The sequence below is a fragment of the Taurulus bubalis genome (assembly GCF_910589615.1).
Source record: "Taurulus bubalis genome assembly, chromosome: 14".
In the NCBI taxonomy this organism is placed as follows: domain Eukaryota; kingdom Metazoa; phylum Chordata; class Actinopteri; order Perciformes; family Cottidae; genus Taurulus; species Taurulus bubalis.
The window spans coordinates 3,199,313-3,219,174 of NC_136602.1; the positions used below are offsets into that span (position 1 = coordinate 3,199,313).

At 42.9% G+C, this 19,862-nt stretch overlaps 1 protein-coding gene across 2 annotated transcripts in view; it reads right to left on the reverse strand.

The window, feature by feature from the left end:
• Window positions 1-19,862, reverse strand: part of nckap1 (NCK-associated protein 1) — a gene marked incomplete at its 5' end in the record, with an annotated part of 32,407 nt that overhangs the window by 6,346 nt on the left and 6,199 nt on the right. For both annotated transcript variants that reach the window (XM_079229593.1, XM_079229594.1), the window contains 24 exons: window positions 24-106; window positions 399-492; window positions 734-831; window positions 919-1,049; window positions 1,622-1,840; window positions 3,063-3,194; window positions 4,318-4,457; window positions 4,907-5,026; window positions 5,606-5,738; window positions 5,908-6,053; window positions 6,222-6,280; window positions 6,797-6,878; window positions 7,785-7,917; window positions 8,032-8,138; window positions 9,288-9,384; window positions 9,810-9,866; window positions 10,716-10,872; window positions 10,956-11,004; window positions 11,106-11,243; window positions 12,184-12,274; window positions 12,382-12,524; window positions 12,880-12,936; window positions 13,019-13,111; window positions 15,775-15,885. In XM_079229593.1, the coding sequence (XP_079085719.1) occupies window positions 24-106; window positions 399-492; window positions 734-831; window positions 919-1,049; window positions 1,622-1,840; window positions 3,063-3,194; window positions 4,318-4,457; window positions 4,907-5,026; window positions 5,606-5,738; window positions 5,908-6,053; window positions 6,222-6,280; window positions 6,797-6,878; window positions 7,785-7,917; window positions 8,032-8,138; window positions 9,288-9,384; window positions 9,810-9,866; window positions 10,716-10,872; window positions 10,956-11,004; window positions 11,106-11,243; window positions 12,184-12,274; window positions 12,382-12,524; window positions 12,880-12,936; window positions 13,019-13,111; window positions 15,775-15,885 (2,670 nt within the window). The remainder of the gene's footprint in view (window positions 1-23; window positions 107-398; window positions 493-733; window positions 832-918; window positions 1,050-1,621; window positions 1,841-3,062; window positions 3,195-4,317; window positions 4,458-4,906; window positions 5,027-5,605; window positions 5,739-5,907; window positions 6,054-6,221; window positions 6,281-6,796; window positions 6,879-7,784; window positions 7,918-8,031; window positions 8,139-9,287; window positions 9,385-9,809; window positions 9,867-10,715; window positions 10,873-10,955; window positions 11,005-11,105; window positions 11,244-12,183; window positions 12,275-12,381; window positions 12,525-12,879; window positions 12,937-13,018; window positions 13,112-15,774; window positions 15,886-19,862) is intronic.

Sequence of the window (19,862 nt, forward strand, 5' to 3'; positions counted from 1 at the left end):
GTGTGTGTGTGTGTGTGTCTTACATCTCTGAGGGCCTCCTGAGCCAGGGAGCGGAAGGACAAGATGACTCCAATGATGGTCATTCTCTTCAGCACGCTGTCCACAGCTACAAACAAACACACAAAAACAGTAAATATCAAACCATTCATCCTCCATTTGCCGCTTCCATTCACCAGCAAATAAAAGTTGTATAATGTTTATTATGCGTCTGCCAATAGTCTGCTTTGACTTCTACTCGCCTTTCAGTAAAGTCTGCTCTAAATACGACTACAAGTTTGAACAAATCAATGACGGGACGCTTCACACAGACGTGAAACAAGTCGGGACGACAGCAGCAGGTGTGTGTGTGTGTGTATGTGTGTGTGTGTGTGTGTGTGTGTGTGTGCGCGTGCGCTCACAGGTGAGTTTCTTGAAGAGGGCGGCCATGTGTTCTGGTTTGTCGAAGCTCGTCCTCATCTGGGTCAACACCTCCATGTTTTCTACCACCAGTTTCTAGACGGAGACAAAGATCATGTTGAACTTCATGTTTATGCATCAAGATGATCCTTTTAATTGATTTATTCATGTTCATCGCAGTGTCGAGGCCTCTGTCCTTCATATTAGAGTTCTCATTTGTTGATGGTACACTGATTCACACAGAACAAAAATCAGACAGAAGCTCAGAACCCGTCGGCAGTAAAAGTAAAATACGATAAAATAAAGACAGGAAACTCTTTTATTTTGTTAAACGCACCTTGAGCTCAGCCACCTGTGACGAGATGTGCCACATCAGACTCTCGCTGAGGAACTTCATGCCGTACGGCCCCAACAGCTCAGACAGCGAGCGCATCTCTGTGAGAAAAACATACAAAAATCACTACAAACACAACTTCACCGACTCTTAAACAAACAGCTTTAATGTCGCGTTGCCGGTCGTACCGGAGATGTCGGAGTATTCCTCGGCGTTGAAGGTCAGCTCGTTCTCCGTGGGCAGGTTGACGAAGGCCTTCATGGCGGGGAAGTAGGCGATGTGTCCGTTGCTGACCTGACGGAGCAACGTCTCCAGGTACCTACACACACACACACACACACACACACATTCCTCAGTATTGGAAGTCCTCCCTTGGATTCCCTTGTTTGCACCGATATGATTACATTTGTTTACCATTTATAATGTTTTTAGGGTGAACTGTTCCTTTAACGCCGGTGACGCACGGATTTTGATTGTTTTTGTTTTAATGTGTGTCTGTTATTTAAATAGTGATAATTGTGGTTATCACTGAGAAGCTTAAACGTGTCCCCCAAAATCCAAACGAGAGAAGAAAAAAATATATATAATCGTAAAATACAAATTAAAAAAAAGTCTTGAATTTAACAGCGAATAATAAAAACAACAACATTGCTACATTTTCTGTGCCCAAATAAGCAAAATCTGGTATTTAATTGTTTGTGCTGCGACAGCCTTTCGTAAAACAATAAAAATGATCTCCTTCTGTACGGCAATAAAAAAAAGAGGGATTTGTTTTATTGGTGAATGATAAAAGAGTTTCCAACAACAAGTTTTGGCGTCTCGACGGCGTCAGAATTCGAATGTCATACCGACTCTGAATGTGTTTGTACTGCTTTGTCGGGCTGGACGTACCAGTTGGTGTACAGGCTGGTGATGGTGGGTTCCCCGTGGCTGTCCAGGTGCTGCGTCTGCTGCAGCAGCACGTTGTTGAAGACCCGGGTGATGTCGATGGTGACGTAGTTCTCTATGGACTGCAGCACCGTCATGTAGGCCCGCACGCTGGTCAGCAGCTCGCTGGGCTTGGCGATCTCCTGCGTGGCCTGGTTGTACATCGTCATCCCCACGATGGACCTGGAGGCGGACGTTCAGGTCGGTTTAGTAGAAGAACATTTAAACCCTAGAACACCAACGTCAGGGGATTTTCACCCGAGCGATTGTGGTTACGTTATTTTCATTGTGTTGCTTTTGTCTGCGTTGCTTTGGTCCTTGTGTAGCTTCATGCTGCTCACTGACGTTATTGAAGGTAGGCGTGTCTTATTGAAGCTAGAAGATGGGCGTGTCTTATTGAAGGTAGGCGTGTCTTATTGAAGCTAGAAGATGGGCGTGTCTTATTGAAGCTAGAAGATGAGCGTGTCTTATTAAAGCTAGAAGATGAGCGTGTCTTATTGAAGGTAGGTGGGCGTGTCTTATTGAAGGTAGGCATGTCTTATTGAAGGTGGGAGTGTATTATTGAAGCTAGGTGGGCGTGTCTTATTGGAGGCGGGCGTATCTTATTGACGGTAGGTGTGTCTTATTGAAGGTGGGCATGTCTTATTGAAGGTGGGCATGTCTTATTGACGGTAGGCGTGTCTTATTGAAGGTGGGCGTGTCTTATCGAAGGTGGGCGTGTCTTATCGAAGCTGGAAGGTGGGTGTGTCTTATTGACGGTAGACGTGTCTTATTGAAGGCGGGCGTGTCTTATTGACGGTGGCCGGGTCTTATTGGAGGCGGCCGTGTCTTATTGACGGTGGCCGTGTCTTATTGACGGTAGACGTCTTATTGAAGGTGGGTGTGTCTTATTGAATGTAGGCGTGTCTTATTGACGGTGGGTGTGTCTTATTGACGGTGGGTGTGTCTTATTGATGGTGGGTGTGTCTTATTGACGGTAGGTGTGTCTTATTGAAGGTGGGTGTGTCTTATTGAAGGTGGGTGTGTCTTGTGTTACGTTATTTTCATTGTGTTGCTTTTGTCTGAGTTGTGTTGGTCCTTGTGTAGCTTCATGCTACTCACTGACGTTATTGATGGCGTGTCTTACAGCCAACATGCTCCATCAATCTGATTACTTACGGCTGTTTGATGATCCAGAAATTGTTGCCTTTTCTATTCACCGAAGACTAAATGTCCAGTAGGGAATTAACTTGAAAGGTAGATAAAAAACTAGGGCGGTCCTCGACCAAAGAAGTTCTTAGTTTAAGTCCAAGTTTCTTAGAAATGAGTCATTCAGCATGAAAATACAAGAAATTGTTGTATCTGAATTGGACCACAATGTGCGCCGACCGTGACAGAGTTTGATCTTGTGTGTGTTTATGCTTACTTGGTAAACCGGATCTCCAGGTGTGAGGTGAGGTACTCTCTGGGTGTGAAGGTGTGCTCCCACACCGCCAGGTTGGGAACGTAGTTGATGGAGAAGCAGAGTTCAGAAAGTGCTGTGTGGAGTTTATCCAGACTGTGGGGAAAAAGAAGAAGAAAAAGGTCAAACTTAACTCAATAAGATGAGATGGAACTTATAATTGTCAATAGACAAATAGGAAATAAACGCTGAAAATGGAGGCATAGATGTAAAAAAAACCTCCACTTGTTAAAAAGAAACCAATGATTTCATAGTAATGCAAGATATTCACATACAAAACCCTGCTGTTAAAATACCTTTTATTGTACTTTTACATTAAGAAGGACAGTGTCCTCATAAGGTGTATTTATGGGTTGTGTTTTCTCTCACATGTACACTTCAAATACAATAAGCGAAATATGGCACTTAAGTACTGCAGCTGAGGGTTATGAAGGTACGGCGCCGCTATCACGGCTTCACTCGTTACGTTCTTACCTTTCACAATAAAAGCCCGACACATATTACACCGCATCACTTTATACCAAAGGCAGCTTGAATTCCCTGAAGGGAGGCGACTACACAACACAGCTCTGTGCTGCTCGTTTTTCTCCCTGCAAGGATTCAACCTTTTGAAGAGCAGCAGTGTGACGATTAAAGAGCCGAGTTTAATTCAGTTTCCTGGTTGTAAGTTAAAATGTATAAACACTATATATAATAGAGTGATCTCCTTTTTTAATTAATACAACAATAATTAGATTTGTTCTAGTTTTATAGTAATTTTTATATATATATATATTTTGTTAATATATATTTTTTTTATAAATTTGTATAAAACTATAACATATTACATTATTTATTTTATTAATAAAAAAAGAAAATTCATGTTATAGTTTTATATTAATATATATATATATATATATATATATATATATATATATATATATATATATATAAAAAAATAACATTTATTTTAATAAATAATTACATTTTTAAGCTCCATGTATCCACGTATCCTGAATTTTCAGGTTTTTGCCTGTGGTATTATTTCAGTATCGGTATGGAGATATTTCGGCATATGTATATTTTAATTGCGTTAATTCGGAATTCAGTCACACCAAAAATAAAAAACAAGGCCATTAATCTCTTATTAATGATTACGACAGAATCAACAGTAATTCCTTATTGACGGACGCGTAAAGAAAAGAATATAAAGAGGAGGAAGGTTTGCTTATGGACTGACTTGGTGACCAGTAGTCGGTTCTTCCTCATGCTCTCCACGCCCGGCTTCTCTCTCTCCGGCTCGCCCTTCTTCCCCGTCGCCTTCTTGCTCTTCTTGTTCACCGCCTGGCTGATGGTCTTCGCACAGTGCTTGGGAAGCAGCTAGAGACCGAAAAGAGCGGAAAAATATTAGACAGACGGCGGAGAAGGAGTAGAAAAAAAGACGGGCGGGGATAAACAGGAGATGGAGGGGAGGAGTGACAGATGGAGAAAGACCGATTATCCGCGGTCTGGCTGATGTTCTGAGGAAGAAGTGGAACCAGCAGACTGATAGAGATCAATTTAAGAGGCTTTTAACTACATGCATCAACAAAGGACTCACAGCATTAATGTGACAGCATGTAATATTATGCAAATGACCAGTTGTTTCTGCCAATATTGTGACATTAGAAAGTTTGTCAGCATGAGAAAACTTTTAAAGGACTTTAATAAAAAAGAGCCGCTGACATATTTAAGTTTACTCTTCTTTGTGATAATCGGTATAAAAGCGGAGCGCAACTGAGATGTGTGTGTGTGTGTGTGTGTGTGTGTGTGTGTGTGTGTGTTCCCACCTGGTCGCTGAGTGTACATTGTTCAGTGCAGATGTCAGTGATCAGGTTTCTGGCCTGTTTGGCCATTTCGTCCAGAAACATGTTACACAACGACAGGCTCCGATCCCCTATGTGGTGACGCTGTGGAGGGAGGACGGAAAAACACACACACACACACACACACACCGGGTCACAAAGAAAGTAATTATTATGATCGACATGACTTCACAGGAACCGTTTCTGTCTCCAATCTGTACGAGAGCGGCCGGGAAACCCGCGTCTAGTCTGCAAACGCAGCTTCAGCACCACTGAAGCGACGGCTGATACCGGTTCTGTCCGGTCCGAGTGGCCAAGCTGTCTGTGCAGCTTTCATTTGATTTTCTATCAACATTGATGCATATAAATGAATCAATAAATGGAGAAAACATGCCATCAAAAACCATAAAATCAAAGAATTGGTTTAGATAATTAAGATACGTGAAACATGTACTAATTAAAATGATAAAACTCTCAAAATATTTCTGTAATTGTATTAAATAAAGTGTTTTATTGGGCATCGCACTCACATTTGTGTGTGTAATGGCGGAAAAATAGACTTGAAGAGTAAATAAAGACAGTGGTGCATATTCAAAAAGAGTGTGTTTGCTAGGTGAGACCGGCAAGTGAATAACAGCATCTATACGTGTGTGTGTGTGTGTGTGTGTGTGTGTGTGTGTTTACCTCCTCAGGACAGAGCTCATGTGTGCAGGACATGAAGTGTGTGCAGAGCAGAGGGAAGCAGATGGAGTGTCGGCTCTGGGAGGGAAGCTCCAAACACTGCTGGAACATCTTTTCAAACGCACGGCTGTAGAAGCTGCTGCCACAAACACACACAAACGCACACAAAAACACACACGCACACACACACACACACACACGTACGCACAGACACAAACACAAAACCCCAGAAGGGGATGGGTTAACTACAGGGTACACGGATGCTTTCATGAATATAAAACGCATTCAAAGTGAGCGCATCTCACCAGAAGATGGACAGGTCCGATGTCTCCACCAGCATCTCCACCAGAGAGTCCACCATCTTTGTGTGGAAGATGATGGTGTTCATCATTTTGCCGAGCTCCTTGTGATCGGCGATACCGAGACTGGCCTTGGAGACGCTGGTGTAGGCCTAGAGGGAGGGAAACAGCATTTTAATTATTACGGTGTATTTATGTGTTGACCAGCAGGGCCGTTCTTTCCATTTACGATGTTTCAAACATTTAGGGGGACATGCAGGCGGTGTTCAGCAGTCCCAAATATTAGATCAATAATTAAATAATTAGATTGGTTTGCACACCTGCAGCCTGAACCAGTCCAGCCTCAAGCCTCTGAAGTCAAACACCTCTCCGTCCTCCACTAGGATGCAAGAGACACAATTAAAGTTAAAGTGGAAGGAGATTCTTGTGCCAGAAATTAAGCAAATAAACATTTTTTGAAAAAAAACTGTAAAAATATAAACATACACAATAGTTTAGTACAATAAGTAACACTGATACCAGAGCAAATAGAATAGCCATGAGAGTAAGATAGATAGAAATTACAACATCATAAGATTAAGAGTAAAATATAAAGTGTATAAGAAGTACTAATGACACCAGTGCTGAATAGAAACTATTACTAGTACAAAGATAATTTTGTGCATGATATTGGGAATACTATTAACAATGATATTGAAAGGCTATATTGCAAATTATATACTAAAATAATATTGAAAGCACAATAATTCCCTCAAAACACACACATTAATAACCAACTAAATGTATTACAAGTATTTCTTAAATTACTGCAACGACTACCGTTACTACGATCAATACTGCCACTGCGCTGTACGACTACAATGATGCTTTCAGTTTTGAAGAAGTGACGGTTCACCTTGTTTGACACTCAGAGACGTCATCGTGTTGACAAACGAGGACATGATTATAGACTCGTCCTCCGGACACACAGACAGGTTCTATCAGATGAAGACGGGATAGAAGACGGGTTAGAAAAGACAAGTGCAGGGTGGAAAAACCTTCTAAAAGCTCAGCTGGGGCCCCAAATGTTACATTTAACCTGCATGGATTTAAACCATTTAAACCACTCCTCTGGTTGTATAGAAGTATATGATTAATGTGTTAAAGCTGCATTCTCTCTCCTGACCACCGGGGGTGATTCCTCTGGTTGTATAGAAGTATATGCTTCATGTGTTAAAGCTGCATTCTCTCTACTGACCACCAGGGGGCGACTCCTCTGGTTGTATAGAAGTCTATGCTTCATGTGTTAAAGCTGCATTCTCTCTCCTGACCACCAGGGGGCGACTCCTCTGGTTGTATAGAAGTATATGCTTCATGTGTTAAAGCTGCATTCTCTCTCCTGACCAGCAGAGGGTGACTCCTCTGGTTGTATAGAAGTCTATGCTTAATGTGTTAAAGCTGCATTCTCTCTCCTGACCACCAGGGGGTGACTCCTCTGGTTGTATAGAAGTCTATATAAATGACTCTACTTCTCTTGATGTATTCCCTCAGTAAACATTGTAAACATGAGTTTATGTCTCAATCTCTAGTTTCAAGTCTTCTTCAATACAGCATGATGTTCATTTAGTAAATTATGGTAATTTAGAGTCAAACAGACCATAAAGCAGGGGACGCTTTAGGGGCGGGACTTAATGTGATTGACAGGTCCCGGCCCTAAAGAGATATTTATCGGTTGCACAAAAAAAGCGATCCTCTGCCTGTCTGAATTACCATATTGTGTCTCTACTTTTAATATTTCTACGTGTTAAATCTTATAGATTTCAAAGTTGTATTGTGGAAACCCTGCACCCTGTCCTGCCTCTAGAGTTTGTGTAAGAGCATTTATAGCGTCCACATGTTCGTACCTGCACCAGCTCGTTCAGCACCACGGCATCGAACCCCGACAGGTACTGGACGTAGTAGCGCTGCATCACCGGGCCGTACTTCCTGACGTGAGCTCTGAGCTCCTCCATGTAGAAGATCAACTCCGCTATGTGTCTGCAGAAACACACACAGCAACAGTTGAGACGCAGAAAACAAGTTCAGGATGTTATGGTTGTGCTGCTGTAGGTGTGAGCAGGTGTGTGTGTGTGTGTGTGTGTGTGTGCATACTTGTCTATGAAGTCATCTGTGCTTTTCTTCTGGATGTTGTCTGCGTGTCGGAGCAGCCAGATGATCTCGTCACGCGCAAACGACAGCGCCATGAACACGAACAACGCCTAGCGGGGCGAAGGAGGCGGAAATGGATCAAAATTGAGGGAAAATAGAGAGATTTCTTTTATTTATTGTTTTTTTTTTTAGGGGAAATAGAAATGTCAAAAACTCCTAAAGAGAAATAATTCCCAGATAAATCACCAGGAGCAGCTGGGAGCGAACACTTTCTCTCGGTCTCTGAACCCAACATGCAATATGTTCACGACTGAGCCGACGTATTTCGGAATTCGAAATTTGTTGATCCTGATAAGCTGAGAAACATACGAAGACGTATTTAAGGTGGTATTGTAGTGATTTAAGACATTATTGCGTGCAACATTAGCATAAAATAGTCCATACAAGAGCTAATTCCCCCAACAGAGCCAAGAAAAAGGAACATTTAAATTGAGACCTTCAATGTTTTAAGGTGACATTTAACTGGATATTGAGGTGTCTAATAATACATTACTCAAGGCATTTTACATGATAAAAACAATAGAAGCAACAGCAATATAAACAAGAGTTGACATAACAGTAAGAAAAGAAAACAAAAACATACTGAACTAGCATCACAGGTCAAAAGCAGATTTAAATAAATGGGTTTATGTTGTTTGTATTTACTGTTATTCTCTCAAAAAGAGATTTAAAATACGTTAATCTGGTTAAATGAGAGGGAAGTGAATTAAATTAATACATTAAATATAGTTGTAAGTCCCAGTGGTCAGTGTTAAAACTGTAGCCAACTGTGGGAGCTAAACTGAGGGACGAAAAGCTGCTTAAGGTGGTAATTTAGTGTCAAAGCAGTCTTACATGAGGCCACTATAATCTTCTCTAGACCCGACCTGGAAGACTCGTGTTTCTATTTGAGCATGTGAAGTTATTTTATACATTTGTATTAAAATATTAGAGCTAAATAAGGTGGTATTTTACTTGTTACGATGATACTACCTTAAGTATCGGTCATTTAGTAGTGTTCATCTACTACTAAAATTTAATCTGGGGTTATTTAAAAAGGTGGTATTTTACATTTTAAGGTGGTATTTTACTTGTTACGATGATACTACCTTAAGTATCGCTCACCCAGGTCATTTAGTAGTGTTCATCTACTTCTAAAACTGAATCTGGGGTTATTTAAAAAGGTGCTATTTACATTTTAAGGTGGTATTTTGCATTACCTTAGGACCTAGTAGTCCAGGTTGATCGGCTAAAACAGTGGCCAGCTCCTTCAGAGCCGATCGGAGGAACTTGCGTCTCTCCCTGTGCATCGAGCCTCTGCAGAGACACGGAGCGTCAAAACACACAGTCATCACGATTTAATGGTATTTTGACACTTTCAGGACAATCCTGCGAGAGGATAAAAGTACGTAGATGACAGAAGAATCAGGAGGAAGATGAAAGGGAGAATACGTAATGAAGATAAAAGCAGAGATGAGGATAAAACAGGAACATTAGGGATAAAGAGAGGAAGAAAGTGAAGTGTGAGACTCCAGAGAGAGAGAATAAAAGGCAGCATCTTCAAGCGCTTGAAGATGGGAAGTAGGAACATAAATCAATAAAACAGAGAATCTGGGAAGTGAAATAATTCATAAAATGTGAACTATATTTTGTGTTTGCGAGGAACAAAAAAAGGAAAAAAATTGGATGAAAATCCCAGCTGGGATGCGGAGGAGGGATCAGTGAAAACATCCGGTACGTACGCTTGAGACAGAGCCTGTTCCTTGCACTCTCTGATGTCATTGATGCGTTTGTTGTACCTGGGAAAAAAGAAACACGCAGAGAGGACGCGTTAAAAGAGCAAAGACGTACAGAGTATTTTCATCTTACTATAAATAATAATATAAACACGTCTGCTTCATGTCGAGCGGGAGGAAACTTCTTGTGTCACAAATGTACGAAACTGATAAAGAAACTAAGCTTCATTTTCTTGGAGTATCTTAAAAATGCTTCATATTCCTAAAATATGTACAATCTTTGCTATAAGATTATGGAAGTCACTTTAACCGCTTCAACTGGTGCAATATAAATACATTTTAAATACATGTTGTATTCCGTCTGTATATATAATATTGCTATTGTTGATTCTTTAGTTTATTTATATTACTTGTTTTTATTTTACTATGTGTCTCTTGCTGCTGTAATCCTGCAATTTCCTCACTGCGGGACAAATAAAGGATTATCTTATTTTATTTTAAATAAACCATTAATACAAATATTGAAATTGTGTCATAATAAAAAACAATTACAAAAATAATAATAATCTAATATATATTAATATACATATTTCTAAATGTAGAAACAAACAAAAACATTCATTGAAAAAAGGTTTTTGAAGTATTTCAAGCGTTTAGTTTTTGTTCATTTTGTTCAAAATAGTTTCTTCTGCACTATAAATATTTCTCATGTACCTAAACCGGCAGTTTTGCTAACTGTGATGTCACTTCTTTGAGTATCTTCACACAGAAGTCATACTTTTGTGAATGTAAAATGATGTGTACAATATTTTTCACGTAAAAAGTTGTATTGATTTAAACTAGATTAAGCCAACAATGACCCTTGTATTCATGATAAAAAACAGCCGTGTACATGCGTGTGGCTGCTCTTACCCTCTGATGTTCACGAACAGGTCCTCTGCAGCCTTGTGGATGTGGAAGACCTCGTCCCGGAACAGACAGAGGCAGGTGGAGCTCTGCAGCGCCAGCTTCCACAGAGACAACGCCGCCGCGTCGCTGTTCAGGACCGCGTGGCACAGGATGAAGCCGACTGGAGGGAGAGAACAGAGGAGCGTGACAACCCGGAAGAACCAAGTAAACCACCTGGACGGAAGAGGACACCAGTTTACTTACAAACGATCCACTTCTCCATCGCGTCCAGCGACAGGTATTCACATGGCATCTGAAGACGAGACGGACGGTTTAGATCAATTAAACGACTCAGACTCAAGCTTTATATCATGACTTTTAGATATCCCCCCAATGGATCTCCGTCATACTGACCGTGTCCGACTGTGCCGGGTTGAGCATGGTGGAGGGAGCGGAGATGAGCGAGAGCAGCTGGGCGTTCCTCCACTGGTCAGCGGACAGATTCCTCCTGGGATAGACCATCTGGAGGCTGATCAATGCGTCCGACAGGGACTGGAGAGGGAGAGACGGGAGGAGAGGGTGAGACGGGATGAGAGGGAGAGACGGGATGGAGAGGGAGAGACGGGATGGAGAGGGAGAGACGGGAGGAGAGGGTGAGACGGGATGAGAGGGAGAGAAGGGATGAGAGGGAGAGACGGGATGGAGAGGGAGAGACGGGATGGAGAGGGAGAGACGGGATGGAGAGGGAGAGACGGGATGGAGAGGGAGAGACGGGATGGAGAGGGAGAGACGGGATGGAGAGGGAGAGACGGGATGGAGAGGGAGAGACGGGAGAGACGGGATGGAGAGGGAGAGACGGGATGGAGAGGGAGAGACGGGATGGAGAGGGAGAGACGGGATGGAGAGGGAGAGACGGGATGGAGAGGGTGAGACGGGATGAGAGGGAGAGACGGGATGGAGAGGGAGAGACGGGATGGAGAGGGAGAGACGGGAGAGACGGGATGGAGAGGGAGAGACGGGATGGAGATGGAGAGACGGGATGGAGATGGAGAGACGGGATGGAGAGGGAGAGACGGGAGAGACGGGATGGAGAGGGAGAGACGGGAGAGACAAGATGGAGAGGGAGAGACGGGATGGAGAGGGTGAGACGGGAGGAGAGGGAGAGACGGGATGGAGAGGGAGAGACGGGATGGAGAGAGAGAGACGGGATGGAGAGGGAGAGACGGGATGGAGAGGGAGAGACGGGATGGAGAGGGAGAGACGGGAGAGACGGGATGGAGAGGGAGAGACGGGATGGAGAGGGTGAGACGGGAGGGAGAGGGAGAGACGGGATGGAGAGGGAGAGACGGGATGGAGAGGGAGAGACGGGATGGAGAGGGAGAGACGGGATGGGAATAACTTGAGTTTCACTCGATTGACCACGTTTAAAAATCATACCATAAAACTGTTCACATTTTAAAAATCAGAGAGCCAAGTGTCACAGGTCTCACACCTTTCCGTGGGGAACAAACTCCTCCATCAACTTCTTCAACGGGTTCTCGTAATCCACGATCATCTGGCCCAACCTGGGGTACTCCCGGTCACTAAAACACACACACACACACACACAGTTAGCACACGGACGGTGTAGATAGTGAGTCTGTACTCAGGGGTGTGTGTGCTGTTTATGTGTGTGTTGTTTGGCAGTCACCTGGCCCCGTGCGTCATCTCGTGGGCGTAGTTGTAGAGCCCGATGATGGCCTTCCTCTCCTCTATGCGGGACAGTATCGTCATCAGGGTGGTGTACGTCACCACCAGGTCCAGGTAGTTCTTGGTCAGGTCAAAGTTCACCGTCTGACGGGGGGAAACAAAAGCTTAATATCAATATCTGGTGATAAAATATCACTGGGACCAACAGTTTGATGAGCACCAGCTACGTGTCGCCCATACGAAGAGGAAACCTTCAAATAACCATGTTCTGTTGTGTTGTTCTCTTCTGCAATAAAACCATAAACGTACTGAAACTGTTAAACCAGAGAGGTCTCTACAGTCATACATGTGCACTACAAATATCCGGCTGAAGGGTCCAGCGGTGCGTGAGATTAGCCGCGGACAGACGGGTATAAAGACCGGAAGCAAGATCCCCTCCTCACTTCCTCGAGGATTAAATATTAAAGTGATTTCGTCTCATTTGTTTTTTAGCACTTACGATGTCAAAGAAGACCTGGCAGGCGTCGATGGTGTTCAGCAGCTCACACACGTGGTCCTGAAGAGGAAGGAGGTAATGTAAGTACCATATGATGCTCCAACCGTGTGTGTGTGTGTGTGTGTGTGTGTGTGTGTCTTACCTTGAATTCCATGACATCTACGAAGGTGAAGTAGTAGAGGGCGAGGTTCTTCAGGATCTCTGACTTCTCCTTCTGCAGCTGAGCCAGCTGTTGCTGTGAACGCGGCAGCAGAGACACAGTTTTACTCTGACCACGGTAATATACGGTAATATACAGTAATATACAGTAATATACAGTAATATACAGTAATATACGGAGTATCTGTTATCGTTTACTGCATCTCTCTTTAGGACCTTTTTGTGTATATGATTTTTGTTCATCTGTGCCGATGCCCACTGACTGGTTTGGTTCTGTGTACATGTATTAGCTGAATATTCAACTATATAAAAGTGGTGCATCCAATTTATCAGCTTGAAGCTTCTTCTTTTTAAGTTACACTTAAAAAAAATAAATGTAGTCAAATATCTGTATTTTTACAATAGTTATTCAAACACACCTCTCTCTCTAAATTAAATGTAATTGCTGAGTTTCCCTTCAGGGATCAATACAGTTTATCGAATCTTGTTCTAATTAATTACAGTTTCTCTTCATTTTTGACTAAATTAAAGATGCTGTTGCTGAATAATTCAGTGATATTGGAGCTAGCAAAAACTCTAACAGAGAGACACACAGATAACTAGATACAAGAGATTAAAACTGTATGTGAAGTCATTTCACTTTGGTCGAACATTTCCTTCATTTAAATTTTTGTCAGGGCAAAAAAAAAAAAAGAAAGCCAGACGATCCCTGATTGAGTCAGAAGAGAGAAAGGAAACCAAAAGACAAAACCACCTTCTGACAAACCTTGGACTATAACCTCAGCATGAAAAGATTGTCGTCAATCTTTTAAACTGGAATATGAACTCAAGTGTAAAAAGCGAGTGAGAAGCGGTTTCTATTTACATGACAGAAAGCGTACTGCATGTCAATTTAGCACAGTTTCAGGTCAGAACTGTAACTTTAATGATAAAGTATGGGACTAAAGTGGAATAAATGACAAGTGTGAAGAGCTGTGCTGCTGCACTAAGGAGTTACAACCGTTGTGGCTCGACCCAAAGTCAAGCAAGAGATCAATTTGCTTAAATCTTAAGAAATTTGGATGGTGGTTAGAAGTTTTCCTGCTGTCATAATAATAATAATAATAATAATAATAATAAGTAACTGACAGACACAATAAATCAGTGCATCTGCTCTGTAACACTCCTTAGTGCAGCCACTTAAACAGCCAGTCGGTTATCAAGCGCTCTAACTAGCTAACAGTCACCAGCTAACGGTCACCAGCTAACGGTCACCAGCTAACGGTCACCAGCTAGCAGTCACCAGCTAGCAGTCACCAGCGAACAGTCACCAGCTAACAGTCACCAGCTAACGGTCACCAGCTAACAGTCACCAGCTAGCAGTCACCAGCTAGCAGTCACCAGCTAACAGTCACCAGCTAACAGTCACCAGCTAGCGGTCACCAGCTAGCGGTCACCAGCTAGCGGTCACCAGCTAACAGTCACCAGCTAACGGTCACCAGCTAGCGGTCACCAGCTAGCGGTCACCAGCTAGCGGTCACTCAGAGGATGAAGGGCAGGAAGTAAAAGCGCTGCCAGCAGAGAGGGAGAGTAGAGCAAAGCAAAAAAAACACACTCCAAAATAGCTTTAAAACAGGTACAAAAATAAATAAAATAATTTAAGTACGTGAACTAAAATACAAAAGTTACAGAAACTTAGATACAAAAACTTACCAAAAAGCACAAGTCCGGAATAAGCCAAGTTTAGCATGCAAAACACAAACAAACACAGAAACAAAGCAGAAAACAACGTAAGAGACAATTTTTGCACAGTTATACTGAATAAAGCAGTTAGCTCGACAAACACACACACACACACACACACACACACACACACACACACACACACACACACACACACACACACAATGAGCTAAATGACAGTTTGACATAAACACAGAGTTCAGAAGCCACGAGCTAAGCTAACAAGTAAAGCTGAAAGAAACGTTTGATGAGCAATAACTCAGACACACACACACACACACACACACACACGCACGCACGTACACACACACACACGCACGCACAATGAGAATTAACGGCAAAACAGGTCCAGACAATTAAAAATGAGAATCTGCAAAATGTCATTTTGTGATGTCACTTGATTGTTCAACATTTTTTTGGGAGGTGAATCTGTTATACAAATGTAAATGTAAAAAAGGAACAGAGCTCAGTCCTGATAATGAACTCTTAGTTATTCATGGAGGGCGTCTCGGTCCGTCTGCTCTTTGATTTTCTCGACAAACGTTTATCTGTTCGACCGCTGAGGATCAAAAGGAGGCGCGGCGTCGAAAATGAGCTTGAGAATCCATCAGTGTGTTATGTACACACTGCGTTATGTACACAGTGTACCAAGAAGGGGGGACCCTATTAACCGTTACACCGCTGGCTACAGCGTTGCTTGCTCCAGATGAAGTAAGAGACGTCTTCACAAGTCTTTTATCCGGAGTTATCATCTCGGTTATTCAAAATAAATTCAGGATTTCGGTTCGCCAGAATGAGTAAAACAAAGTAAATGTATCACTTTAGGCTTCCGTTACCTCGCGTTGTGGGTTTGTGATTACTTGCGACATTTAAATGAGTACGCGAATAAAGAAAAAACAAATCAAATAATAAAGAATATTGTGATGTTTTCCAAGTTCTAGGCGCAGAAAGAACAACGACGTCAGCCTCGACATTCAACATACAGACACGCCGCGACACACATGCCGGCGCACTTACGTTATTATTGCGCGTCTCCACGGCGGGGAACTTCCTGACAATGAATTTAACCGCAGACTCCAAGTTCTTATCCACCAGATAGGAGGGCTTGGCCTTGGGATCGCCGCATGCCTGAGAGGAGAGGAGAAGAGAAGAGGAGAAACAAAACAAGAACCACGGTGAGTACACAGCTGTCACTAGTAAAACACCTAGACTCAAATATTTCATCACGTATGATTCTTTTAAATATTAATCTAACATTCTCCTTCCTCGTGGTCGGGCATGTTAGATGTGAGGTCATCACTAAAAAGGAAACATTTAGTGCCCACAGCGAAAACTGGTTTATCCCGGTCCGGTGCAAGTTTCCGGACCGGAGGGCGCATTCGAAACATGAAAACAAAACACACACTCGCAGACTTTGATTGCAAAAGTTTTTGCTGAATTCAGTTTGGAAGTCTGTGGTTTTCATGTTTGGATAAACCAGCCTGAACTGATCAGCGGTTCTCAACCGAGGAGCTGTGGAGAGACGTCAGATGGCCGAGTGTTGGGTTCAAATGCCAAATTAGACTTTTTCCTGCATGTTGTACTTGCCGGCCCGGGACGGGGGGGTTGTCGTCGGGCAGAATACATTTAAGCATCCAATAATTTAGCCTCGTTTCTATTTGCTTTGCCAGACGTTATTCCACACCACACACAGAGAGGATGAGAACCGCTGAGAGAGTCCCAAGTAATGAGAGGGGTTTCAGCTTCACACTGAAGTGTCTCTGAGCCACCGCTGGTTAGTACCACTGCATGACGGGCAGAGTGACGGACGGGTAAAATGAAGAAGGGGTTGAATGAAACAGAATAGGGGGGGGAAAGAAAAAGAAAAACGGAAAAGAAAAGGTACAGAGAAATGACAGAGAAAGAGAGAAAAGCCCTATTTTAGGCAGCAATCATTTCTATTATTTCACTACACCTACAGATCTGCCTCCTACGTTTTTTATCAACACTCATCTAGGTCAGTGTCTGACGGACTCTGGCAGGAAGCAACAGCGCTCATGCATTATGGGTAGTGTAGTCGTGGATGGTGAGGAAGACGTGGTGCATGCATGCATGTGCCATAAACAAGAGTGAATGTACAGAGTGCTGATCCTAGAAGAGGTCAGTGCCTTTGACCGCTCTGAGGATCCAGTTCCTCGTGGTTTCAGTTTGGAACGTGGAAGCACATGAAAATAAATAAAAAAGTAACAGTTACCAAACACAAGACACTCGGCTACAACTTCACGTTTCTATGACAACGACACAGCTAATGAACGAACACAACCGGAGATCTGGATTTCCAGCATCAGCCAGCACAAAATGAAACTACACAACAGCAGCACATGCTAGTTCACACAAGCACAGAAGGTCAACGAGACAACCCGGGTCCGTCACGCGATTCTTTACTTTATTGTGTTACGTTTTTTAATACGAGTTTCTAGCGGTCACATTATCAAGCTCAGTGCGAAAGACAACTAAACAATACGTACGCGTCATGCTAGCTACCGAGCCTGTTCAGTCCGTTAGCTGAAGCTAATTAATACGCTTTAAAAAAAAAAACGCACGGACTCTGAAACCCACCACTGCAGGGTTTCACACAGAAAACACATGGAGGGGTGGATGGGGCTTTGACACACACAAAAACAACACCAACATGATTTCACTACCCATCACGGACACGGACTGGCCCTCGAGTCTCGGCTTGTTTTCCTTCGCTCACACCTGATCAGATTTCCGATCCCGACAGCAAACGGCGAGCTCGCGCCGTGCAAAGGAATTCTGCTCAGGTGTGGATTTTAACTTTTGTAAAATGAGACACAAGGAACCAAGATGAGACCGTTTAATCCATGCAATTGGAAGCACACGCCTTGTTGATTCGCTAACACAGAGATTCTTCTGATGACAACACACCGCTAGCTTCACACAACACACTGGTCTCTACATTGGCCGCTATAAGTGTAGTTACCCTTTGACTCACGCCGGGGAACTGCAGAGTGAAAAGACACCGTGCGGTTATTACAAAGCATTTGGTATCTTGTTTAAAAAGGACTATACAAGTGTTTTACATGTTTTAGCCCAACTTCTAAATGTATTTTTTTTCTTCTGTTAGACAGAAACTTCCTTTAGACATTGCAAACTTTAAAAAAATGGAGTCTGAAAACCTCCTCAGGTCTGCACTGATGATCTGCGCTTGTATTTGTTCAGCGTTTGCTCTCTGCGCTGATTTACGACGCTTACACTCTAAATAAACGTCGATCTACTTACTTACTTGGCGTTGCGTTCAAATGATCGCAGGAAACCGGCAACACCCCCGGGCTCGTGGGCGAGATAACCAACAGCCACCTTTTGTGTCGCCAGAAACTACCAAAATCGCATTATTCTACCCACGTCGTTTTAATTAGTGTCGGTGGGACTTTTATATGTCGGAAATTCCCACAATCACTTACTTGAAAGCCACAAAAAAAGAAGGAAAAAACTGTAACTGCATTACAGGTGACAGTGACATGACCGACAACGAGATAAAGGGAACAACACATTGACAAACATTCAATGTAAACACCTGTGCTTTGGGTAAGGGTTGGCAGTAATGTGGCATAAGTTATACATGAGTTGTAATTAATGGGCTAAAACATGCAAAACCGTGTTGCTACTCCACTAGCATATACTATAGAGCTGCATTATTGTTGTTGTTGTAGACGTGTCACCAATTGATTTAGCTTCAACTAGACTACTTACTCATCTACGATTAATTAGGTTGCTTTCAGGAAGACAGACGTGGCTGTGTAGCTGTGTAGCTGTGTAGTTGTGTAGTTGTGTAGTTGTGTAGTTGTGCATTTGCGTAGCATCACAGAACAAAAGCATGAAGATTTATTAATCATTCTCTCTGGCACCATTAGTGCTGGTGGTGCAATAAGCTGGCTGGCTGGGTTTTGGGTGGTGGGAAGGATGGATGGAAGGAGGGTCGTGGTGAATGGAGGGACGGGGAATGGGAGTAAGCCGAGAGTCAGAGGTGGTCAGGGGAGGAGGGAGGGGAGCTGTTGCCTGGATACCAGAACAGACCTCGGTCTCGCCTCCGCCATCGTTTCCTCCTCTCCGGGCAGCAATTAGCAGCCGAGCTCCTCAGAAAGGGTCCCCGCATCGCAATGTACGGCGGGGGACCCTCGACCAGACAGCGCTGGGCCGGAGAAACCTACATCCGAAAACCAATTACGGGCCCGCTAATTACTGGATGAGATATTCCCAAAAAAAACACCCCATGGCACCTTTATAGCGATCCTTCAGAGTCTCCGTAAACCACGATCAAAAAAATAAAACACAGACGCTTCCTCCTCGCCGAGATGAATTAGTTTTCGTCTGGTCGTTCCTCGCATTAGAGGAGCGCTCTCGTGTTTCCAGAGGAGGGATTAACTGCGGCAAAAAGAAAAGAGCTCCGAAGAATGAATGGTTTGACGTGATTAGCAGCAGAGCCGCTAGAGAGCCGCCGGACGGCAATCTGCACTCATTCCTCTGCATTGATGCGCTTGTTCTCCACCAGAGTACTTTTTAAATAACTCTATAGGATCAAACCGGCCTCTAAAATAAATAAAAAGAGGGCTGGTTGGCATGATGTAAACGTCAGCGCTAAATCGACTGCCAAAGTGCAATATACTTAAAAATCGAATAAATACAATTTTGACGTACTTATTTATACTTCTACATTTGAGGCAAATATTGTAGTTTTTTTACTTCACATTTATCTGACAGCTGAAGTACCTAAATACTTTGCAGATTTAGCTTATTAATACAAAGTAAACATAAATTATTACCACCTTTACCGAAGACAACATTAAAGCGACAATAATGAGAATAAAATAATTCTAAAATTGGCAATTCTGCATCACGAGTACTTTTACTTTTGGCTCTTAAAGTATATTTTATTGCTAATATTGTTGTACTTCAGTGCAGGATTAACACTGTATTATACACTGTGGTATTGTTACTTTTACTTATGTAAAACATCTCAATACTTCTTCCACCACAGCTGTCAAATCCATTAATTTATGAAGTAGACTTTCTTCACAATTGGACATTAAAGACAGAAGGCAGGT